The following is a 26,234-nucleotide window of genomic DNA, read 5'->3' as shown; positions in this document are numbered from 1 at the left end:
GCCACGCAAACGCACTCCGCCAGCTCAAGACAAGCAATGGACCTGGGATGCTGACGGCTGAGAACTTGAGCTGCTTCATCAGCAGAGCTGCACAGGAAGCTGGGGGCAGGGGGGGTTGGTTAGTGCTGTTTATAACCCCGTCAAAGCTCTGGAAAATGCTTTCAAAAAAAGGAAGTGGACACAGAACAAAGCGCAAACATGGTCAGCTGGTTCACAACTAACCAAAGTCACTTGACCCTCTCCAAACAAATCACTACGCAGACAGTCTTCTCCGTGGTTTAACATTTTGCTAGGGTTCTGTTTGCGATGTGCTACAGGCAACTAGTTTTATTACAGCTTTCTTGGAACGGTACTGAGGAGAGTGGAACTGCTCACGTGTACAGATCAGGGCCACCACAATCATTCTAGTGGGGAGCAGTGGAAAGCCATAACCTAGAGTAGCCTTCCTGCCAAAACTAGGTCAAAGACTTCTACCCAGTAGTTTGTAGATCAAGTTCTTCCACTTCTCAGAAAGCGGCTCAGGTGCCTGGGTGCAGGCAGCCCGTGCTGTTTGAAGTTGCCCAGGACATTCAAAACACTCACCAACCAGGGCAGACAGGTATGTTGCAGGTCCCGAGACACCCTCGGGCACCACAAATGACACCGAACACCTGAATCACTCAGTTTTTAAAGCCCTATATATCCTGTCATCTGATCTATACGTAGTAACTGCAATGTCTGAAAAACTCTAAGCCCATGTGATCCATTGCTTAAAAAAATCTGCCTGCTACCATGTTTTTCCCTGTCCTCTTCCCCGTTCAGAAACAGGGCTTACATACCAACAATTCCACACTCTTCAGGTGAGCCTGCCCTCTCCAGCTCCCCCTGCAGACTTATCTTAATCTGTAGAAAGTATGTTTGGTTCTAATAGGACTAATGTCTGGGTCTGAACATCAAATTTCAAGTCATGCGCTTTATTCCTTAACAAGCTCTCATAATCTTTGACAACTTTAAGTTGCTACACAAGACAGAAAAGCCTTCAGAAACATTTTAAAACCAGAAAAGCAAAGGTATGTTAAATTGAAGCTGTTTAAAACTACATGCTAGGTTTGAAACATTCACACTTTTAACATCAAAATTAAACGGAAGATGCGTACATGCAATAAAGTTGGACAAAAGTCTGCATTTAAAAGAATTACAGCAAGCCAACCTACAGTTAGACTAAAGAATCCTACGTACCGCAAGCAATGTTTACCAAAGCGTTGAAACAATTATGGTGCCAGCTTATGCACAGCTTTAAACAGTGTTCCAGGAATTAGGGAAGAATGGATGAAACCAAACATCAGCGATCCTGAATTCGCACTAAAAATGTTTAAAGACAAACCATTACAGATTCTTACACCCCTCCCCTAACCCCCCAAGACAGCAAAGCAAGACTTCTTCAAAAGTAGCATCTCCAGTATTATTTCGAAAGGGGCTCCAGCCCAGGAGGGCTTGGAGATACAGGGCAAAGACAAACAGGGGGTAACTAGGATGTATTTGTATCTTCCTTTGCACAACTGTTCTCACTGAATTTAGTGATGATTACTACTGATGGAAGCATCCTGAATCTGCTAACAAGTCAGTCTCAATCACATAATTAACACATAAAAGTACACGTTCTGGCCCTTTTTAGATAGCCAAAACTGTGATTCAATGCTGCAATTATACTAGAAACGTAACATACTGTAACTCCACGCACAGTCTAAATTCCAAGCTCAGTGGACAGATTTCCCAAGATGGCAGGTGATTATAGCAGGAGCCCCAGCGGTTGCTTTCACAGACACACCCAGAGAAGAACTTTTATTAAATTACAACTCAGATGTACAACAGGAAAGATTATACAGGTGCCAAACATACAGCAGCCCTAAGTATGAACGGACATTTATTTGCTGGTGACATTTCCCGCACTCAATACAAGCCTTGCTCTAAACACCAGGCAACCATTACGCAGGGCTAGTCACGAGAACGATTCACAAGTTACATAGCCCACACAAGTTCTTTTTAATGTATAAACTTTACTACTTTTATACATACAGGGTGCTCTCTTTTTAGAGGAGCTAACACGTGTATAGCTAAAGCCACACATGAAGTGATGAAAGCCAGTTACGTGCACACAACGCCCAAGCGCTGGCATCCTGAAACTTCAAGAAATGGTATTTTCACCTTGCACTCCAGAGCGTAAGACACCGAAGCACTGCTAAAAACATCTTCTTGCTGACAACATGCAGATTCAGAGATCAGCACTTGGGCATATGGATGGAAGACAACTGACTTAACCATTAGAGCCAGACGAACTGACACTACCACTGCAGGATCTGGTGCCATTATCCTGGCAGCATTCTTCCCTTATTTGCCATGAAATCCTTGCAAAATCCTTACGAACTCTCTAGGTACCTACTATGCAAGTCACAAAACTGAAAAGGGTAAAGTAAGTGTCAACCAGTAAGGAAACAGAAGTCCCTGGACTACCAGCTTACAAAACAAGACCCAAGACTTCAGAGAGGGGTGGAAGATCCTACTATTTAATTGCACAATCACTATAAAGTTCCAAACACTGGAAAGCAGCTTTTACATTTTAATCCCTAGCATAAAGGCTGTATTGCTGTAGAGCTACCCTCTGCCTCATCTCCAAGGTCATGAGGATCACTCCTGCCCATGATTTCTATCCTTTTTAAAAATTATGACAGAACGATGTACCAGATGCTGTGTGGAGTTTTTTTGGGTTTTTTTGTTTGTTTGTAAATAAGGATAAAAATCTGACCCCCCTACTTTACCAGAGGCAATCACAAAGCATCAGAGCAGTCACTTCCCTGTTCAAAAGTGAATGAAAGACACACAGAATTAAATTTTATTGTACTTCTGTGGGCAAACAAACAACGCCAAACGTTTGTCAGGAAAAAGACAGCATTCTAGTCACTGCAGTTTACAGAGAAAATCCAACAACAGGAACAGAGTAAACAAGCACTCATTTGAGAATTAGAAATATTTTAATTCAGTCTTCATATAAACTATGTTTAATACACATTACACAAGTATCTAGACACGACCAAAACTTTAAAAAGAGTCCTGCTCAACAGTTTGCCTCTTTTCTCAAGTCCACAAGAAATCCAAAACAGAACCAAAACAGTAGCTGAAGTTAATTAATATTAATTATTAATAAACAGCAATCTTAATGTATTTTCTCACATCCACATGGAGGCAACTCATGAGAAGAGTTATGCCAGGCTCCATTTTAGGAACTCAACCAGAAAGTTTTTTTTATTGCAAATGACACAGAGGCATACTAGTGAAACAGCTTTCCTTACTCGGAACGGAGAGCTACAAAAACCTCACCTTAGTATTGAGCTAGTTTTATGAACAGAAAGAGTCTTTAGCAAGGAAGACCTACTAGATTCATAACGATGGTACAGTTTGCTATTACACAACTGTGTTAGATAGCTGGTTAATCATCTGTACCACAATTTTCCACTCTTAAGACACTGCTGGCTTAAACTTCAGGAGTTGGAGGATGACAGGAACAAAGACATTGTGCAAGTTTCCCTCCTTATGAAAGAAATGTGCGAACTGTACCCTTTATTGTCCCCCTGCAAATAGGGCATTTTCTAAGGGACGGTGCACATTCTTTGCATACCACTAAGTGGCCACATGGAATAAAAACAATAGAGACTTCTTTGTCCATGCAAACTTTACATGTTCTTTCCTCTTGTAGCCTTCTTAATTGTTCTTCCATAGGTAAACCTGGAAAAAACATATTTAACTTTAAGAAGCCTGAATATACGTGCATTCTAATTAGAACACAGCTATGTTCCATCCATTTCACCCTTTATTTCCCTATCTGTATCACTAAATATAGATGGCAGTGAGAATAGTACATTTCCCAGAGGTCAGAAAGCGGCATGCAAGGAACCAGCCTGTACTTCCCAGTTCTGTGAGACAACAAACAGCTCAAGGATTGGAGGCCAGCTGTAGTTCTTGAGACCAACCAATGTTTACATTTTAGCAAACGCTGTACTTTTCTTGCTTGGATATTAGGAGCACAGTCAGATCGGTGGAAGTGAGCTAAATTCAGGCTTGTATACTTTTCTGAAGTCTATTAACACATTAAACCACAGGACTAAACAAGAGCAAACGCAGTCCCATGTCTGACAAGCTTTTATGTACCCAGCTGTTAGTCAAGATAAATCTTAAGACACCTATAACCCCCTCTGGAAAAGCAGATAATGATACCTGCTGTGAAATGCTAACCTACTATGCACTGTCTGCTCTTTATCAAACGCCTGAATGAGAGCTTGTACCAGGATCAAGTCCAGCATGTGCCTGAACTGTCAAGCTCCAGAAAGCTCCCCCTCCTATGGCGCAAAAGCACATGTAAGGCACAGGATACGGTTTACAGCAGATAGATTTGCTTGCAAGTCTGAGCACGCACTTAACTTTTTTTGATAAATCCACTTTACCAAAGCAGAATTAGGGAGAACGTAAAGCAAGCATAAAACCTCTTTCTTAAGCGAAGTAATTTTCTTCTCCCCCGCCTCCCCCCGGCAATGTTAGCTATTTCTCCCACAGTAACGTTTAAAGTAAAAAGTAGAGTTTAAGGTACCTGAAACATCTTCTGTGGGAACATACTTCATGTTCTTCTCCACTAAAATAACAGAAAAAAAAAATCCTAATCATTTGACTAATCTATATTCAAACAGCATCTGATTATTTTTTTATCTATAGGTTGCTACGACAGCACTGGTTAGACTTTTATAAACTTACATCCTTAGGGGAAAAAAAAATAAATAGACATACCAAATAAATCTTTGTACAGCACAGGGTCACAATCTCGTAGACAGTTTCTGAATATGCTGGCTGCTTCATTTCCTTTCACTAAAACTGTATCTATCAGTTCCCTTGCTTGCAGTGGTGTCTGAGTCTTTTGCTTAATAACATCATGCTCAAGTTCCGTTATCACTTTAGCTGATAATAAACTCCCAAGGATTGGAAGTACACATGTTAGACGTTGGAATAAAGCCATTCTGTTCTTCCGGATTAAGGACAAATCATCTGGAATGCAGAGGGGATTAGACGTTTGTTACGAATACAGCACTCCAAGCTCCATTTCTGCCTACATTCTTTAAACTCTACTTGAAATGTTCACTTACTACACATCATTAATAAAGACCTCAGTAAGTTTTAGTGGTGTTTACATAAAGAACAGACTGAAGAAAACCACATACAAGCAGCTTCCGAGCTGAAGCCTTTTCACCAATAAAAACTCCTGCCCCCATCTCCAGGTTAAGCTATCTGAGGGGATCTTGTCTAACTTCACACTAGCAAGACTTACGTTCTCTGCAGAATTGCAAAGAAAAAAACAACACCTCTGCATAACACCAATGCTAACTCACCGACAACCAACAGGTTAATTTTAGTCAGTGGCAGTCAAAATCATGTCTGAGATGTAGATAGAATCAAGCTTTTCTAAGAGGTGTCCAACAGAATTACGTGCAAGAAAACCAGAAGTACAGCACAAACAGTCTCAAAAGTTTGGTGGGTTGTTGTTTGGTTGTTTTTTTGTTTTTTTTTTTTTTTTTAAATAGTCTATCCCAAACAACAACAACAACAAAATCACTTCCATTAAGGTTTAATGGCTGAATCCATCTATGTTTTTTTGATAGAACACACCAGTAGAAAAGCAGTCTTAATTTAATTTATAATTGAGAAGTTTCATTACTGCTTCACAGACTCAAAAATAGTAGGATTTTTTTAGGCTTTGCTATATGGTATTAAAACAATAGGAAATGTTGAAGACATCAAATAAACACTGTTAAATAGCTGACCCACATGGCTGAGTCAGACACAGAAAAGCAGACCTTTGGCCATCTTACAGAATCTAATTTTAAAGTTTATGGCCTCTTCTAGGAGGTGGATATGGTGGCTCACCGATTCAAGTAGTTTAAAGAACAGGCAAGCTTGGAAAAAAAATTAGTAGAGTGTGCCAAGTAAAGTCTTTTGGTTCCATTTATTTTATTAACAGCAATATAAAGCCACAGAAATTTAAAAAATATGGCTTTGCTCCTGTGGAGAGAATCAGGTGATACCGAACCCTTGGAACCATCCTCCTGAAAGGGAATGAAGAAGTTCCCAGACTGCTAGTTCCATACAGATACCCTGACAATGCTTTTACAGAAACTGATCATAATAACAATTAAACTAAATCGCTTAGTGAATAAAAACAACTATAAAAACCATACATAATACAAACCACTTCTGCTTTCACTTTTGTTCATGCCTTATGCTTACCTGATGCAGCTTCTTCGAATTGTCTCTCTTTCTCTTCTTCCCTCTTCTCATCTTCAGCATTGAGCAGATCACACACGAGATCATTAACAGTCTTGTAGTTTTCTCCAGAGGCCAAGATTTTACTTTGCACTGTTTGCTTTATTAGCCTTCTACTGAATCCCATCTCCAAGGCAGCTTTAACAACAGGCGTGTTCATCATGATTGCATCTTCTGAATGACTCTCTCCAGGTTCAAAATGAATAACTAATCAAAGAGGAAAATCACTATGTATAATATAGAGAATAAAATACCTATACAACCCAGAAGTCAGAGACACCAACATTACCTACGCATATGCAAATATATATGAATACCTAGCACTAAAAAGTTTCAATGGCTAAATAGACATTTTTTCTTAAGTGGTTAGTTTTAAAAATGGAAGCCAGTTACTTAATTGGATTGAATCCATGATAAACTTCAATCCATGACAGGCCTTCACGAAAATCTAGGATAATCCAGAGAAACCACAGAGAATTCCATTGTGTCTTAGCAGCTTTTTCTAATATTTAATCATTTCTAACTTCGGCCTTGAAAAATGTTGAGGCGGGGGGGGTGGGGCAGGGAAGGAAGGAGATCAAAATTCAGAGTTTATAGTACAAACAATTGTTCTATTCCAGCTCTTGATCAGTATTTTCCATTCAACTTACTAAGCACCAGACACGTGGGATTCTGACTCATTGTCCTCAACCAGCAGGGACTATGATAGCATAACCCACTCACCCTCTGGGAGGGGTTTATTTCCACTATAACTACAGTCCAGCTCAGAAAGACTTCACTTTATCAGCTTGTCCTACCCTCTCCTTGACCACTGCTGCTCAACTCAAGAGCATTTACATGCCTAAAAATGAAGTTGCTAACTGCATAGTCATGACGCCCTCTAGCAACTGTTCCACAAAGTTCAATACCATAGGTCAATTTAAGAAATGCCAAATTGACTTGTTTTGTTTAACTCAACCACGAAACTAAAAACCACAAATACAGCAGATGCCAAGAGCTGCTAGTATGAAAATAAGGAAAATGAAAGACAAGATCTCTTAAAGATGCCTCCTTTAAGTCTGTCCATATAACGTTGAAGCTACCTAACTTTTAGCATTACTTAGAAAATCCTTATAACATTGTTGTTTCCAACAAAATCCAAGAATTCTTAAGCAAGTTAGTTTTGGATAGCTAATCATTAAGTCGGCAAAATGCTGAGAACGTTTAAAAACATGCTCTAATATACATACTTGGGGGATCAATGTTTTCATCTACAGGCGTATCAGAGGTTGACAAGAGCTGTGGAACACAACAGAACTACATTAGTATCAAAGTATTGCTTTTCCCCCTACGTACCTTTAACACATTCTTCCCTCATCATCCACGCTAAGCTTTTTACCTGAATGGTATCTGTTAGGTACTTTACATGTGGTTACACAAGTCTGCAACTTTGTGCAACTATATCATCAATATGAAGTTAGTGCTGACCAATTTCATGAACAGAAGTTTGGCTTACTCTTGCCAGAAGCATTATGGATAGAAGTAATTCAGGCTGTCCATGACTGATACCTGAAATAACAATTAATGATCTGCACTATTCACTGAAACTTACATAATGAGAATTTTCCTCTCCTGACACAAAGGAGCTCACTCCCTTATAACACTTTCCATAAGTACAGGTTAAACTCTACTAGTCCAAGTCCATTAGCCATGGTTCAGCATGGGTTTCATTTCTGTGCTCATGAAGAGCCTTTATCGTGTTAGAAACATAGTAGAAATATATGCAGAAGTGAGGCAGAAGGATGGACCAAATTCCCAAAAAGAACATAGCGCTCCAACAAGAAAAAAAACAAAGTTACTGAACAGTAAAGTTTACCTGTTCAAGAAGATGGGGGAACCTGGCCTGAATTTGACTTACAAACTCTCCTCCTTTTACACGAAGCAGATACTCACACCTGAAACATTGACAGAAGTGTACTAAATTATACTTTCTACTTGCCAAGGGAAAAAAATACAGATGAATGAAACAGCTTACAGTAACACAGCGTAACTTAAGTACATGTTTCTCTTCCTTCAGAGGGGAAAGAGTTCTCTGAATTGGAAGCTTGATATAGCCTAGTGTCTGGTGACACTTTGATAAAGCTTTTCCATGATGTTCAGCAGTCAGTAGGCTTACGTATATAAATGCAGCAGCTTTACATTCTGCTACCACTTCTAATCAAAATGGTATGTCATGAGAAATGATACCGTGTCAGCGTCACCACAAAGTGCAGTGATAAACTGTTTCTATCTCACATCTCACCATTCTTATCCCCTACTCAAATCATTCAAAAGAAATTAACAAAATTTAACACCACTATCAAAGCCAGATCTGCTTCACTAATGTAGAGTTATATCTCTTAAGGACATTTACTGACAGGCATAACGCAGAAGGAAACAAAGGTGTCATTTAACTCTACGTACATCGTGCAGTATAACAGTAGCCGGCAAATTGCCCATTAAACACTAGTTGGAGATCTACGATGTGAAGAATCATTATTAACTTTCCTGAAATTAAGTGCAGCTATTTCTGTCATTAATGTAGGTGGAGATTTCCATAGGCACAGATAGCAATTAGGTACGCAATTGCCATTTAATTATGGGGGGCATTAAAAAGTTATTTCTGTCATTTTTCCAATAGAGACGTATTAAACAGCCACTGAAACCTTCTTCACAAGCCTTTCCACACCTAAGAAACTAAACTGCACAAGCTGAAAAACTGGTTCAAGAAGGGCATGGACACAGAACTAGACTGAGGGCGTCAGATGTTCCTCCTACTTCATTTCTCTGCAGCTTTTGCTCTACTCAAGTCTGCTTTCTGACTGCTTCTCTTAGACAAGCATGCTCATGAACAATGCAGCGTCACTTGGTAACAGTGATTTGGGGATGCACACAGCATTTAACTATTAAGTGGAAAGCATTAAATATCATGCTTAATGAAGAAATGTTTTAATTATGGCCACCTTAGCACTTCAGAGCTTGTAAACAGAGGTACATGAAATACATCCAAATGAAAGACTGAATTTGTACATCATACAGTGAAGTTAAACAAAATTATTAAGTGCAGTACCTATCTGCCAAAATTAGAAGTATTTAAGGGTGTGAACAAATTATGACTAAGATTTTGCAAGTTACCTTGGAAACCACTTTGCATGTTCAATCCATGGATCATCTCCAGATTCCCAGCACCTTAATCCACCATCACAGCAAAAACACTTGACATCATCATTGCGGCCTTTAAGAAAAACAAGGCAAAATATCTAGCAAACATTCACACAATTTACTTTAAGGTAAATGCTGACATAGCAATGCGAATAAAACTGGAGACATCAGTTTTTCTTACCTACGTAGTAAAAGCCAGCATCCGCAAGCTGTTCAGGCTGAACTGGAATTCTAGCCGGCCAATTTATGAATGTTTTAACACGTGCTTCATGGGTTTGCATGCTCACATTTGAAACATTGAAACTTAGCTGGTCTCGGGTAAGGTTCTCCACAAAAGGGCAAGTAGGAAAGTGTCTCCGATGCTCTGACATAGCATTATCTTTTGGTTCCCAGTTACTCAGCTGGCCACCACAGGTGAAACAAGCAACTTTGTCTGCTGTCCCCAAGTAATAAAGTCCAGCCTTTGCCAGATCAGTGGGCGAGAGAAACGCCAGTGGCCATGAGTGAAAAGTGCGTAGTCTAGCATCTTCTGTACTCATAGAAGGATTGTGAAGTTTAGGTCTCAAGAATGAAAGGTCTTCAACTGCCCTAGTAGTTACTGGGTCTTGAGGAAAACTGGAAAAAGAGCCACTGAAATATCCAACTTGTTCTAAACTTGGAGAAAGTGTTATGGAATGTAGAGATGGTGAGAGATTGTTTGTGACCAGAGGCGAAAAGGCAGAACGAGAGGAGAGTCCAAGGTTGTTAACAGAAAGCATGTTTTGAACAAAACTGCAGCTAGGATACAGCTGTTTGTGTTTTTCCATAGCATTATCTCCTGGTTGCCAGTTGTCCAACGTTAAGCCACAACTGAAACACTTAACTTTATCTTGCACACCAGTGTAATAAAACCCAGCCCGAGCAAGACTCCGTTCCGACACTGGCACATTAACGGGGAAAGTAGAAAACGTCGACATTCTGTAGAGTTCACAGGATAAGTCATACTTCAGTTCACCACACAAAGCACTCTGCTTCATGATGCTAGCCAAGAAAGGGCTATTTTCCATTATGTTCATAATGGACTATTTTTGGAAGAATGGGACAAGTCTTCCTCTGGGAGGTAGTTGTGTGCATTAAAGGCAATTTGGAATAACCCCTGCCTGTACAAAAGTACAAACCTGAAAATTAAATACTTCAATGTGCAACTTTGAATGCTTACATGAATAGAATTAGCCTCAAGATTAACAGCCTTTAAAATCTGGGAAGTTCTTGAACTTCAGTTTACACAACTGTTTTCTGTGCAAAAGCTGCCCCACCTCGTTTTGACAACTGAAGAAAGCATGTCAAAAAAGGACTTTCCCTTGAATCATATAGGCATCATGTGCTTTCCTTGTGCAGTGTATCTGGGAGAGCAGCATCAGTTTGTCAGGCTAGTGAAGGTGGGATCCAGAGAGGAAAGACCTCAAATGGGTTTATCAAAATCCTTTGTCAATAAAGAAACTAAACTGGGGGGTAACTACAATGACATCATTTTTGACCAGAACATCTGTTAAGTGATTTAAGAACTATTTCACCCTAGACAGCTGATAAAATATGCAGCTTATACACATGTAAAGATTTTAGTTTGTAAATCTCATTAGAAGGCTGAAAATAATGGTTTATCAAGCTCAAAAGGCATACAAGTGCCCCTGAACTGACTACTGAACTGATCTGGTATATTTGCTACCGCTAGACTTCCAAAAAAACCCCTCAACTTCTGCATATTGTTGTAATAACTTTTTAAGACTAAAGAAGTTAGTTTATACTCAACTTCACATATATCGAATATTCAGCTATGAGATAAACAGATCCTATACACTGTCTCTGACAAGGATGAACTGTCTTTATTAATAAGCCTGGAATAGCCCTAGGCTTTTCTGTCTATAACATTGTCCACACAGACTGAACAGAGCATTTCAGTTTTAACCTGGTGCCTTTGTTACAAGTATAGAGTTATCAAATTTAACATAAATGAATTGCCTTGTGTTGGGACATTCTAATACTTTATACTGTTGAATTAAGTTTCTTCTGTATGCCATGTTTATGGCATACAGAAGCAAACAGAATCCTCAGATTTAAAAAAAAATGAATTTGAAGCCTTAGTTTCTTTATTTCTGCACAGAACTACCTCCCAGAGTTCAGACTAAAGTCCCTTCTAAGGTGCTTACGCCTCCATATTGATACTGACTGTTCACAAGAAGAAACTGTAAGTATTTGTAGTTTCAATCATTTAATTCTTTTGGGTGGAACAAAACCTGCAAGGAAGGAGAGGAGTGTTTCAGAATATACAATATGAGCTGCATGTAATATCTATACAAACAGAAACTATAAAAACTAAAACCTCAACATAAGCTTTTTTGTAATACTAGCTAGAAATTTTCAGGGCATCAACTTTACATACTGTCACATGGAGTGGATTTAACACACTTAATTTGCCTGTTACTGACACAAGCAGAACGTGTTTGGCAAATGGATGAATCAGGCTGCTCAATCACAAGCAGTATAACTAAAGGTAAGATACTGTACTACAGAAGTTGCATCCACCTAAATTGGTTTAAGCATGCAGATTCTCAAACAACAAAGGTCCAGCTTTATTACACTGACTTAAATTAAGAGAGCTGAAATTTCTTATTTAGGTAAATCTAATGATACTTGAAGCATGGTTCATATGTTCAGCAAAACTGAACCTCACCAAAAAAATTCAGGTAAGAGCAAAGACAAAGTTCAGAAGTTTTTAAATATATAATTTTCTATTAATTCATAAATGCATATATAGCAGTCTGTTTTACAGTATCAGTTTCCTAAAAAGTTCTTCCAGGAAAGACTCAAACCAGATATACTTGTCGTGATGACACAGCCCTAGAAAAACCACCTACTGGAAAACAGCAGAGCATTTCCTACTCATTTCAACAGCTCTTAGTAGATTTGTTCTTAATATGGTCACACTATTACTACTACGGCTTCTTATTCACTGAGGGCATGAGTTACAAATGCCTTACACCAATCCACTTCTTTAACACAGATGGTGGGACTAAACTAACAACATACGTGAAGGATGCTAGTCTGACAAGTTAAGCCTCTTTCCATACTAGAGATACCCCAGAGTAAATGCTAAAAATATCAGAGCAAACGGAGACCCTGATAATCCTAAAACATTTAGGAACACTTAAACCTGAGATCCTGTGGTAATTTTCTGCCGAACACTCTTCTAATATTATCTTCCACTACAGCCCTGAGGATCCTCGATTTCCTTATTTCCAGAGTCACCCAACTGCTCTGAATCTCACAGGTTTTTTCTTCCATTATCCTGCAGCAACACTAAGCTACGTAAAGTCCAGAGCAGCAATATTTAGAGTACAGCAACCTCAAAACTCAATTTAATGTTCTTCTGCACTTGTGTCATGAGCCAGGCCACACAAGTTTACCTTCCAAGCACCCCTTGCTAAGGTTACAGACCTTGAACACCGAAATAGAATAGAACAGAATCATAGAATGTGTTGGGTTGGAAAGGACCCTTAAAGGTCATCTAGTCCAACCCCCCTGCAGTAAGCAGGGACATCTTCAACTCGATCAGGTTGCTCAGAGCCTCATCGACCCTGGCCTTGAATGTCTCCAGGGATGGGGAGCCATTCAAGGAGACAGACCCCCGGGGGTCCGTGCTCGGTCGCGCACACCGGGACAGCCACCACCGCGTCCCCCCGGCAAGGCAAGGCCTCACTGGCCGCTCCTCCACCCCCATCCCACCGCCCCAGCCTGCTGGGACCCGTCCCGGGCCTCCCACAGGGCCCAAGCCCCCCTCCCCGAGCGGCCGTCCCGCAGGGCTGCCGGGCTCCCCCCTCCAGCGCCGGAGACCACGGCCCGGGGCGCGGCAAGGCAGGCCCCTCAGCCCGCCGAGGGTCTCCCCCGCCGCCGGCCTGCCCTGACGCGATGTCCCCCCGCCCCTCAGCCGGGCGCGGATACCCGCCGCAGCCCACGCAGCAGCCGGGCAGCGCACCACCAGGCCGCGGTCCAGCCCCCTTCCCCCCCCGGTACTCACGGTCTCCGGCCGGGCCCCCCGCAGCGGGCGGGCCTGGTGCGCACACCCGGCCTATATACGGTGCCCGGTAAGGGGGAGCAATGCCCCCGGCCGGAGCCGCCCCTGCCCGGAAACTCCGAGTGCGGCCGGCGCACCGGGAAAGTCCCGGCGGCCGCTGGGCGTATACGGGGCCTGACGGCGGGGAGGGCGGACGGCGGGCGGGGCCTCCCCTCGTTCCCTCCCTCCGGGCCCGGGAGAGCTGCCGGGCTGTGGGGGTGTTCCTACCCTCCCGAGCGAGCGCCTTCCCGTGGCGGTCGCCGGCGGGGGGAGTGTTCCCTTGGGCTGCCCCTCAGCCGGCCTCCTCCGTTACGATCGCTCGTTCCTTGAGGGAGGGAGGCCGGCCCCGGCCCCGCTGGCGCCAGCAGGGACGTTAGGTACTTTCCTCCCGGACGGGGAAACCCGCCCGGAGATCGTGCTTCCCCCGCCCGGCCCAGCCCGCCGCGGCCCAGGGCGGGGATTTCCAGCCCCGCGGGCCCGGCGCCGTGTGGGGCTGGCGGGCGGCCCGCGCTCGCCGCCGGCGGGAAGGGGAAGAGCCCGATGGGGCTGCGCCTCTGGCAGTGGCCCGGGCGAACGGCCTCGCCTGGGGACCTCGTACTAGTACCGGGGGGAGCAAGGACGGCGGGTGCGGCCTCCTCGGGCGGCTGGGATGGCAGCCGGGCTTTCGGTGGCGCTGCGCTCCCCGCAGCAAGGGGCTGCAGACCCTGAGGTGCGGGAGCGGGTCCAGAGAAGGGCAACGAAGCTGGTGAGGGGTCTGGAGAACAAGGACCGGCTGAGGGAGCTGGGGTTGTTCAGCCTGGAGAAAAGGAGGCTGAGGGGAGACCTTCTCGCTCTCTACAACTACCTGAAAGGAGGGGGTAGAGAGGTGGGGGTCTGTCTCTTCTCCCAAGTAACAGGCGATAGGACAAGAGGTAACAGCCTCAAGTTGCACCAGGGAAGGTTTAGATCGGATATTAGGAAAAATTTTTACCCTGAAAGGGTTATCAAGCATTGGAACAGGCTGCCCAGGGAAGCGGTGGAATCGCCATCCCTGGAGGTATTTAAAAGATGTGTAGATGTGGTGCTGAGGGCCACCTTTTAGTGATGGTTTTTGTCAGTGTTATGTTGATGGTTGGACTTGATGATCTTAAAGGTCCCTTCCGACCTAGGCAATACTATGATTTCTACAGGCGCAGCCTGCTCTGACAGTTCTGCTGTCCTGAGGGGGCGGCAAGGGCAGGAACATGATGCAAACCCCACAGTTTTACCTTTTCTCCTTGACACCAGCATAAAACATGATTGCTTGGCCACATTTCCTAATATAGGCAGCTCTGCAGGCTGCAAGAGGGGAAACAACATGCCCCATGAAAGACTTCAGTCATTGAAAGTCACAGGGGAAGAACAAGAGGAAGACAGAATATAAATTTCCACTGGAGGGGTTTAAGACAGTATTGATGCTTGTAGAAATCTGAAAAACTTCCACAGCAGGTACCAGAACACTGACCAAAGCTCAAAATCTCCCAGCACAGTCATGGTCTGGCATTTCCTATAAAGAAACAGCAGATACAAGATTAAAAAAAAAGCCCCTTTTTGTGCTGACGGAATGGTAGTAGGGTGTTTACACAACTGAGAACTGAAGAGTAAAAATAAAGGAAGCGTAACTAAACAGAGCATTATGACACTAGTGGGTAATTTTCTGTAAGAGAGTTCCAGTAAGATGAATTTGCAAGAGAGTCATTTGTATCTTTTCTAAAACTGTTTCAAATTTCCTGTCATATGGGGTGACATTTATCACATATAACAATACTATCTGTCAAATTTCAAACATGTAGCTGCAGTGACAGCTTGTATAGTATAGCTACTACTGTAACATCAGTTAACTTCGCGTAATTATAGACATAGAAATGTTGGCTGTTTCAGCAGTTGCACAAAAAAACCAGGTCAAAAACTCCTTTTAAAAGTTTAAAATGGTTATAAGATCGCTGATGTGTCATTTTAAGGAAGCTGCTGACATGGAGAAGACAAGGTTCAAAAATTGAGTCAGATACTGTATCTGAATCATAGAATAGAATCATGGAATGGTTCGGGTTGCAAGGGACCTTAAAGATCATCTAGTTCCAACCCAGCTGCCCTGGGTGAAGAGTGGTGGGGGTGTGGGATTTAGAGTTTTATTGGACATAGCTGTTTCATGTCACGTAAGGAACCAAGCTCTGTGTGTGTGTGGCTTTGATTGCAGCTGCTTAAAGATTTACTTTCACAGAGCAAGCTGGAGGTGCTCCCAGCCTGGGGACTTCAAGCAGGACTCCCCAAATGAAGTTACATTGAATCTATTTTAACAGATTCTTGACTTTTTACCATACATTCTCCCAAGGCTAATTAATCCAGTGCGCCTCCTTAACTCCCTGCGTCCCTCCCTCCCTTGTGCCACTCCACCCCCAGCCGTATCTGCCCTTTGCCCCTCTGTACCCTCGGCTCCTTCCAATCTGGCAATAGAAGCTGTGTTTTCCTCCCCTCCCAGGCCTCAAGGCCAGCAGTTTCAGGTTCTCCTTTTCTGCTTGGCAAGCCCCATGTCGCAACGAGGAAGAAGGGAGGAGGAGGAACAAAAAAAAAACAGGCTAAAATGCTTGTAATAGCAGAAAAAGAGGTGTAGCTGCCCTGAGCTGACAGGCTCTTTCTGCTTGCTTTGTCTCTGCCAGTATAGTAGCAGCTCCCCCAGCTCTCTGTTTCCAGCAATTCCTTTGCTTTTCAGAGAAAGTGATAAGAGGGAACTTCCCCACCTACTAAGCTGCAATGATTGATTCCCCAGGACACATGAAGTAAGAACATAACTAAAGGTTTCTTCTTAGCACTGAAATTCCTGAGGAATTATCATCAGCATCCTGAGTCTGGCTTCAGCCTGGGACCAAGGTAACCCTCCAGAGACAGAGAGGAGAGCAGTGGTGCTCAAGTCCTACCCAAGCTAAATGCAGGCTTCGGCTTTGATTCTCAGGCTGTGGCACATCACAGTGGGACTGATCCTTATTCCAGCCCTTTCACCTACTGCAGCAAGTTTCCAAGATCATAATCTTCACCTAAAAAACAGCAGGATTGATGAACTGAAATAAGGCACTCTACTTTGCAGTCCCTTGGCCCTGGAGAGGGGGGAAGAAGGCTGCATTCAGACAAAGCTGTCCTCAACCAAGAGAAACTGCTTACTTAAGGAGTCACATCTAATCATAGAGGTCAAAGTGCTAATAAAAGTGTGGCTTTTATGTATTTATGACAATAAACCTAGTGACAGTGTTGACTGAAAGAGCAAAGGTGATACAGCAAATTTCTGGAGGTGGAACGCAGTGTCCCTGAAGCATGAGCGCATTGTCAATGCCAACATCAAGTAGCGCTGACAGCCCTTGGAGTACCTGGTGTAACCGCGTGTCCAGAATTCTTCTCCGAGAGGCCTGATGAATGTCAGTCTCCCCATGCTGTCATTGTTCTCTGATGGCTTCTCCAGTGTACCATCTTCCGCAGCATTAAAACATCTGGATTTAGTGACACCTCTGTAACACACCCCTCAACATCTGTGAAGGGGAGCGAGGGAGAAAAGGCACTGTTACTTGCCTTTCCATTGCTACTGCTCTTCTCTCCCGTAAATTATAGAAAAAATAGTTACCTAGTTTCTCACCACCATAAGTGATTGTCAGAATGTGTCGCTAGGATTTCAACCTTACCACTTAGACACCCACAACCTTAACAACCTGACATTGGCACAATTATTAACATGGTTTTTATCTTAGATGTTCTCTGGAGATACAACCAGCTCAAAGCAGCAAATACCTCATGTCAGTGCTACTGAGGATAAGATAAAACATAATCTGCAGTTTCAGTAAGACTGCTCTGGTCTTTAATCCTAGCCAAGAACATAACCTGTAGTTGCTTTTTTGTCTTAGGGACAAGTATTCAGTTAGGTGAAGAAAAAGTACTCCCCAGAACATTAAATGTATTACTTCAACTGTATCTCTAGCCTGCCAGGTTGTTGATAGACAGAAATAACAGAAACTGTCTTAATTCCAAGCTGCTTTTAGGAGTGAGAAACAAGGCATTTCTCCAAGGCCTCACGAGGCTTCGTCGGGGAGCCATGAAACTCAGCATGGCTGAACTCAGCATGGGTGAACTGAGAGATGGGAGGAGACGCCTGGACCCACTCTCCCACAAATCTAAACCCACCTACAAAAGCTGTTTTCAAAAATAAAAACAGTTATCACTGGCTAGTGCCCACATTTTTCAGCTTCTCAAATGTATCAAGTACCTCCATGGAACATGATCTACTTATTTTGAACTTGGGAAGCGTTAGCTTCATCGTGAACACCAACCTCCTTTCCAGCAGGTAGGAGGTAGGTTTTTTCTATTACACTGAGCTACGATGGCAATTAGCATTCCACAAAAAACTACTGACCAAATTTTCTTTGGAAGATGTGACTTATCAACTCCTTCAGGACATAAGAGGAGGATAATGATGAGAGAAAGAGGAAAAAAATAGCTATTAAGGAAAACTTGGGAAAAGCCAACTTGAGATAGAAAATATTAAGTGTAGATAAAGTTGCAGTATTTAATTTACAAAGGAAGCCAAGTCCCAAGAGCAGAGTAGTTCTGACATCCTGTAAACATGACATCAGACAAACTATGTTTTGGTCATCTAGGTGGATGCAAACTGCCCACTTTGTTTTGACTGAACACAGCACCAGGGCACCTAGGTTTCACCAGCAATAACCGTTAACTTTTTTTTTTCAAATTAGACTTTTAATTGCATTTGGGCATATAGCGAAAAAATGGTTAAAAAGCTCACGAGGGACAAATATCATATCTAGATATTAAGGGCACTCATGACTCATTGTAATAACCTCAAATGTTCAAGAAAAAAAGCGCCAAAAACCCAGAGCGTACATCTTGCTTCTCCCTTACTGAAGGTCAGTACATTCACAATCTGGAAAGTTTCCATTCCCTTTGTACCCAGACAGAGTTTTGTTTTCCACATCCTCCTACACAAAGGATCACAAGTACAAATGTTAAAGTTTACCTAAATCAGTTGTGGGTTTTCTTTTCTCACATTTAGTGCACAGATAAATTCTCCCATAAGCCATAAATAGCCTCAAGAACATATCAAAGCCACACTGAATAAGTTGAGGCTTTAAAATCAATCAGAAACTCATTGTTATTTACCTGGAGGATAAAAAGAGTTGGAATGAGTTGCGGGAAGATCTCAGTAAATGTTGAATTCAATTCCTTCTTTAGATTTGAGAATCTGCTCACTTTTCAGTTTTATTCTCTGCTTCTAGGAAGACAATGTTGTTCTCCTGATGGTATAATAAACATTACATTCAGCAGGAGATAGGAACTTGAAGAATGTCAAAACAGAGAGGACTGGACTAAAATAAGCCATGTTTAGGTGGAAAGAGGAGCATCTGTATATCGAGGAAATCAAAAGGCTGCTATTTGGCTGCATCAAATGGTGTAAATTCAGAGCTCCACAATCCTGCTTCTTCCAAAGGAATTGTCTTTCTAAACAGTAGGTTCTCTATTTCGGCTCCAAGTTACTTCCTGCTGTAGAGATAAGAAAATATCTCTAGATCTCATTTCCCTCACTTATTCCCCGTCATCTCTCTGCAAATTTTAGATCCTTCCTAAAGTATTTAATTTGCTTTAGTTGCACTAGCTGTTGCTATTCACCTTCTTGAGGAATCTTTTCTGCCAATACTCCTTCCACTGAAAGCGAATCAGATGCGGCACGGTTTGAATTCCTGAGGATTACGCTGCAGGTTTACTACAAAGACTACTATTAGGTTCAGGAAGATACAAGTGGTTTGTGACTCATGCTGAATGTGATTGCCTCGCACTTTACCTAGAAACTGGGTGATTACCATGATGAAACGTTCTGTTTAAAAGGCCAACTACCTCAGAAATTAGATCATCCATTCAGAGGTTACAGATAGAAGGTGAAGTTTCCCGCCGTACCTACGTCGCAGTTTCAAATGGCACATAAGCACGTGGGAATTCACTAACTTTCAAAAACCTGCGTGCAAAGAGGAGCTTAAGTCCCACACAAAATAGGGCCCTAATTCTGGAAGCGAAACCAGAAATCTGAGCTCTGTGCCTGACTTCCCAGTGCAGCTAATGGTGAATTGAGCTGTGGTTTACAGCAAAACAAAAAAAAAAAAAAAAAAACAAAAAACAAAACAACCCTGTGTGCAAACTGAAGAAGCCATAAATCAGCTCTGCTTGAACAATGATGGCACAAACATTTATAGCGAGACACGGGATTCAGTGACAGGAGCGGGGGCTGCTTAGGGTAACCTTGCTGCCAAATGGTAGTAAAACTGCAGCCTCCTTTTTGTATTCTGCTGCACAATTCTGTGTTTCTTAAGGATATTTTGAGAAATAAGAGGAATCATAGCTGTACTGAAAACGCTTTGTCTCTTTAGCACTTACGGGAGTAAATACATGAAAAGTAATCCAACGTGCGCTACTGAAGAAAAAGAAAGTTAAATATGTAATATTTTCATGAGAGTCTATTAGAAGGAAAAAACATAATGCAAACAGGAAGAAGGGTGATGAGCCTTTGATAAGGGGTTAAGCTAGGATTTTTTGGCCAGCAGCTACAAATTGAATGTTAACCCACATACCAATACCCATTGAATACACATAAATTGGAGAGGGGGAGACAAGAAGTGCTAATTGAGTGAATATAAATAGCTATTTAGTGAAAAGGTTAGAAGACTGGGTTTCCAGTGGCTGGAGTTTGCTGTCAAATTTTGACAAATTTGCTGTTAAATCATTCAAACACTCAAAAAGTTATGGGTTAGAGTGGACAGACAGATACATTCTTCTACGAAAAATGATTGCATAAACAAGATGCCAAAATCAGGCTAAAAAACACGTGCAACATGTCACGCTGAATAACTCGCTTCTTTTTTTTTTTTTTTCCGGTGAAGTAGAAGGAAAATTGCTCCATTCCTGGTGCGCTCATTCAGAAGGACCACCTCAAATTCAGGAAACAAAGAACATACTGACAGGGCTTAATTTAACATCAGCCAGTGGCTGCACTGACCTCCATCTATCCCAGTACCAGCCAGTACCAGCCATCCCAGGTAGCAGATAATCTGTTTATGCAATGGAAGCCATCTGGACCTTTAGTACGATAATCTGGGCCTATTATCTGAAGTTCAGTGTTACTAATTGTGATAATCCAAAAGGTCTTTCAATTCCATATTTTAGGAACAAAGTTTTTTTTGGGAAAAAAAAAAGAAGTTTGCATCCAAATAGGAACGTTCTTGGGCCAGAAATTCAGAGCGCCAGCAAACACTGCTGGTTTGGGGGGCGGGAGGTAGATGCTGAGGTCGTCACCCCACAGTGCCACCGAGACAGAGGATACAGCAGCCTGGGAAGAGCAAAGGGTCTTTTGTTACTGTGTTGAGTAATTTCATCAGAGAGAGACCATTTTCAGATGGAAAAGGGCTGTCCTAAACATCACTGTGATCAAAGAACATGAAGAGAAGGGACAAAGTAAGATTCTCATGTCCTGTTATGCGAGATAAAGAAACAAAATAAACCACCCCATTGCTAGCAAACAAAAGCAGTAAGAGTGTGTTTTCAACAAATGGGATAACCTGGTAAAATAAGCTTGTACAGCATCTGGAAAATAAAGTCCCAGCCTCTGAGGTTTTAAGAAGTCATTACTTTAGAAAACATTAACCTCATAAGTAGACATGAGATGGATTTTATTCTGCTCTGAGAGTAAGGCACATCTTTAAAAAAGACAAGACCAGCATTTCTGAGATTCAAGATGCTGTGCTCTCTCCGGGCTGTGGTAATAGTGGAGATTAAGCTACTGTCTAAGGCCTGGCACAGAAGTCCGTGTGTCTCAACATCAAATATTTTGAAACTTTAAGCACACAGCATCATTTCTAGCACCACCTGCACGTTGAGAAGTACAAATGCAAGGGTCTGAATTAATACAAACGTCTTGGGGTTTGATACTGCCCTTCTTGCCTCTTCCTTGTGACTTCCTTGGGTTTATTTTACAGAAAGTTAACTTTTATCCTACCTCGAAGCTCTTCCTAATACAGTTTTGAATGGATATCTATCTATGAACCTGGTTTGTGTCTGAGCTTTGTCAAACACATGCTGTAGGTCTCCAGAACGCCGTCTCCTTCACGTGGCCACTTGGTTATAAACAGAAAATAAGCTACCGTGAAAACATATCCAAAATTAAGCAGGTTATCTTCCTCTGAAAGAATATACAATGGTTTGGCATCGGCCCAGGATTGTAGGAGTTTCTCTGTTTTCTGCGGGTCTGTTTTTCTTACTTGGAAACAATAGTGGTATTCATGCCCGGGCAGTTCACGAGGTTACCGCTTCTGGGGCTGCATTTCTCAATATGCAGCAGTCGCTATAAAAGATGCGGCACACTTCAGACCTTAGCACACTCGGTGTTACCGCAGTGATTCCCCTTCTGCCGGCTCCTGTGGAGTAATTCAAAAATTCATTTGTTCTGAAGTGAAACGCTGCATGTACATACGAAGCTGCTCAATCCCGCATCCAGACAAGTAGACCTACGGGCCAAGGCTTTGTGGACTGAAATACATACACATTGTGAGTGCTATTCTTTTGTTTCTGGCCTTTCAAAGCTCTCTTTCCCCCTCCAGTCAGTTCCTTTCTAGCCAATGCTAATCTTCTGCACGCAGAAAATGAGCACATTTATACAATATCCTGTTTTTCAAATGTTGTTTTGTCCCTTTAGCTATTACACAAGTAACTCCTCAGCGGAGAAGTTGTCAGCTACATCGTTTGCAGGTTGTCAGGCCGCCCACATTACAGTATATTTGCCCAGCCCCAGCAAGAAAGACTATGGCATTTTCCTAGAAAGATCATTGTAAACCAATTTCTTCTGTTCAATAAATAGTAGAACAAAAGGCAAGCCTCCGCAAAGCAATGTGTGTTTGTCTTCTGTAATATAACACTATGACAGGCACTACAGCAGGCTATAGAAGACAGGCATGATACAGCAGCTCTGGAAACAAAAAGAGCTGCTGACCAGCAAAACTCTTAGGAAACACCAAAAAAAAAAGGATGCAGAATTTGAATGTCAGGCAAGAGAAGGACAAAGGTTACAGTGATGCAATTAGCAAGAGAGAATCATCTAGTAAAATGTAGAAGAGCTGTAGGATAGAGATATTTATCTGAGCTGGTTAGTCTTCGTAGTCAAATGAAAAGAAAAAGGTGCTTTTAGGATGTGTTTTTTATTAAATCCTGAAACAGACATTTAAAATGGATTGCATGCACCACCCTGAAGTGCCTTTTTCTCTCTGTTAATTGCTAAGGAGGTGAGCGTTAAGTCGCTGGCGAGCCTGTTCCGAGGCTATTAGGACAGATAACAGAAAACAAATCTGGTTTTAATCTTATGTTTCTGTAACATCATAGGAGGCTAATGTAACTAAAACCAGTGGACGAGGGAAAATGATAAATAAGTCGATGGTTTCTCCAGATCTACATGCTTTTCAGTGCGTGGTTTATGTATCAAAGGCAGGAACCCGACAGCGGTTCCCACAAACCGGACCTGTGGGCTGGCTGGGGCTGTTCCTAGCAGTGGCAGAAGGTACATGAAGTCCTACAGCAGGAAGTTATTGGTCAACACAGCAGACCTTCAAATATGTTTGTCTTTTTGTTTCTGTCCCTTTTCACTGTTGTTTCATTGAGGACAGGATTTGGTAGAACTGCAGAGAAATGAAACTGAAACGTTCCCTTCTGGGGCAGGGGACCAGAACTCATGAGCTTGTTTGTTGTTTGTTTTTTTAAATGCACTGCTTTGGAGTGGGTTTTTTTAGAAGATAATCAGGAAAGGGTCATTGTTTTACTGGAATAATGACACAGAATGAGCTATGACAATAACATATGCCTAGTAGGACACTAAAAACTATCTGTAGATGTCAATTTGGCAGGCCTGAGCTCATAAAACACCAGCCCAGAAGGCTCAGGCTGGGTGGCCACAGGCACTGGTCCCAAAGAGCCTCTTCTCACCTTGTCTTGGGTTGGGCTGTTCCTCCCTGTGGCTCAGGGCACCGCTGTCCCCACTGTCACTTCGGAGTGTGAAAATCCAGGTACCCACCTGTCATGACAGCTGCATCTCACAGGTTAGCAGCAGTTCTGACATCTCGTCCTCATTCTGTACGTCTGACAAGTAAAACGCAGTAGGAGCCTGCTGTTCAGGCGGCCAGACAGGGCGAGAGAGCACAGGGATAAACTGCTCTCTGGGAGGGTGGTCCTGCAGAAGAGCACAACAGCGTGTTTCACACATCAGGGATTTGGAAGGCTGAGCAGTCTACGGGTGGGTTCAGACACGTAGAAACTTTTGACACACTTACGAAGTGCCAAATTTCCCAAGACAAGTAGTCAAGCTAATCAAAATGATCTGGCTGTTCCCACCAAGGGCTGTGTTTCCAGAGCATGATCTATCCCGCAGCGTGACAGTGGGATTTTATTGCCAAAGAGGCTTCAGTGGAATCCTCAGTGAGGTTTCAGATTGCTTTTGGGGGAACGAGCTTTCGCAGGGGGCGGGAGGGGCAGGAAATTTGGCAGGATTCCCCTCAGAGTTTGTGGGAATCGTCTTTGAAGCTGAAGGGATGTGAGAGTTCGCGGACGGAAGATGGATCTCCCCAGCCTGTGGAGCCAAGGACTCAGAGGAGGGAGGCACACCACTGCTGCAGAGCCAGAGTGTTTCGGTGGTGAACATCTGCTTTTCCCACAGAACTGGATTGAGTAGGGAAAGTTATGGGGGCTTTTTGACTCACAGCACAAGAGAAGCCAGGATTCAGGTAAATCCGTATTTCCTGGGCAGCCTGTGAACTGGAAGAGGTCCAGCCCTGGCAGAGCACAGGCACTGCCTGACCCAACGTCACCCACACATACCAGGCGTGGTGCTCCGTGCAGAGGACAACCTGGTCACGTCCCTGGCACACGGCCACACTCCTGGAGCATGAGCTGGGCTCTTCACAGAGAATTTAAATGGTTAAAACGTCCACGTGCATCAGCAGCTTGTAAACGGTAAATTAGTTCATTAACTCCCAACACTGCTTCTAGTCACAGGAAGTTAATAAGCTAAAAACTGGTATGAAGAGGGAGAACAAAGTACAGCATTGTCTGCAAGGACTTAACTGCCCGTGTGCTGGTGAGTGCTGAGGTTACCTGGAGTTTTTTCATAAAACCGGAGTTCAGAGGTACTATTGCAATTCTCTGCACAGACTTATATTACAAGAATTAATATAATAAATGTAATCACATCACATGCTATTGTATTGGGTTCGCATGGCAAGGATTTGGTAGCAGGAGAGCTACAGGGATGGTTTCTATGAGAAGCTGCTAGAAGCTTCTTCCCCCATGTCTGATCGATCCAATGCCAGCTGTCTCCAAGATGGACCCGCTGCTGGCCAAGGCCGAGCCCATCAGCAACGGTGGTAGCACCTCTGGGATAACATAGTTAAGAAGGGGAAAAAGTTGCTGCACAGCTGGGCAACCACAGCCAGAGAGAGGAGTGAGAATATGTGAGAGAGACAACTCTGCAGACATCAAGTTCAGTGAAGAAGGAGGGAGAGGAGGTGCTCCAGGCACTGGAGCAGAGATTCCCCTGCAGCCCGTGGTGAAGACCATGGTGAGGCAGGCTGTCCCCTGCAGCCAATGGGGTCCACAGTGGAGCAGAGATCCACCTGCAGCCTGTGGTGGACTCCACGCCGGAGCAGGTGGATGCCCAAAGGAGGCTGTGACCCCACACTGGAGCAGGATCCTGGCAGGACCTGTGGCCCCATGGAGAGATGAGCCCACGCTGGGGCAGGTTTACTGGCAGGACTTGTGACTCCTTGGGGGACCTACGCTAGAGCAGTCTGTTCCTGAAGGACTGCACCCATGGAAAGGACACACACTGGAGCAGTTCATGAAGAACTGCAGCCCATGGAAGGACTGATGTTAGAGAAGTTTGTGGAGGACTGTCTCCCATGGGAGAGACCCCCCACGCTGGAGCAGGGGAAGAGCGTGAGGAGTCCTCCCCTTGAGGAGGAAGGATCAGCAGAGACAACGTGTGAAGAACTGACCACAACCCCCATTCCTCGTTCCCCTGTGCCGCTCGGGGGGGAGGAGATAGAGAAATGGGGAGTGAAGTTGAGCCCAGGAAGAAGGGAGGGGAGGGGGAAAGGTACTTTAAGATTTAAGTTTTTTATTTTTCATTATCCTACTCTGATTTGATTGGTAATTAATTCCCCAAGTCGAGTCTGTTTTGCCCATGGTAGTAATTGGTGAGTTATCTCTCCCTGTTGTTACCTCGAACCACCAGCCTTTTGTTATATTTTCTCCCTGCTGTCCAGGTGAGGAGGGAAGTGACAGAGTGGCTTTGGTGGGCACCTGGCATCCAGCCAGGGCCAACCCACCAGAGCTATTTAGGTTTTTCTCACCAATTTTAACTTCAGAGAATCCTCCCCTTCAGACATACTGAGCCACTTGCCATTTTGTGAGTGTTGACTCTGAGAATTAGGGTTAGGAAACATTTCTGGCTGCTCAAATCCTGATCCTTCTCATGCTGTGCAGCTCCACATGGGCTCTGCGCTGGATGCTGAGGCTTGGGTTCATC

The 26,234-nt window shown here is 43.3% G+C and overlaps 1 protein-coding gene across 1 annotated transcript; it reads right to left on the bottom strand.

Annotated features, from left to right (window-relative positions):
* Positions 1-2,834: 2,834 nt before the first annotated feature.
* BIRC2 (baculoviral IAP repeat containing 2) lies at positions 2,835-13,726 on the bottom strand. The gene is made up of 9 exons (XM_063329970.1): positions 13,574-13,726; positions 9,701-11,792; positions 9,493-9,592; positions 8,195-8,273; positions 7,569-7,617; positions 6,304-6,546; positions 4,813-5,067; positions 4,619-4,660; positions 2,835-3,759 (listed from the first exon to the last, which is right to left on the bottom strand). The coding sequence occupies exons 2-9, from the start codon at positions 10,572-10,574 to the stop codon at positions 3,566-3,568; spliced, it is 1,836 nt and encodes a 611-aa protein (XP_063186040.1). The 5' UTR covers positions 10,575-11,792; positions 13,574-13,726; the 3' UTR covers positions 2,835-3,565.
* Positions 13,727-26,234: the final 12,508 nt, after the last annotated feature.

Source organism: Chroicocephalus ridibundus, chromosome 1 (genome assembly GCF_963924245.1).
Source record: "Chroicocephalus ridibundus chromosome 1, bChrRid1.1, whole genome shotgun sequence".
Lineage (NCBI taxonomy): Eukaryota > Metazoa > Chordata > Aves > Charadriiformes > Laridae > Chroicocephalus > Chroicocephalus ridibundus.
Note: the sequence above shows the minus strand (reverse complement) of the source record. Positions and strands in the feature narration are given on the sequence as shown.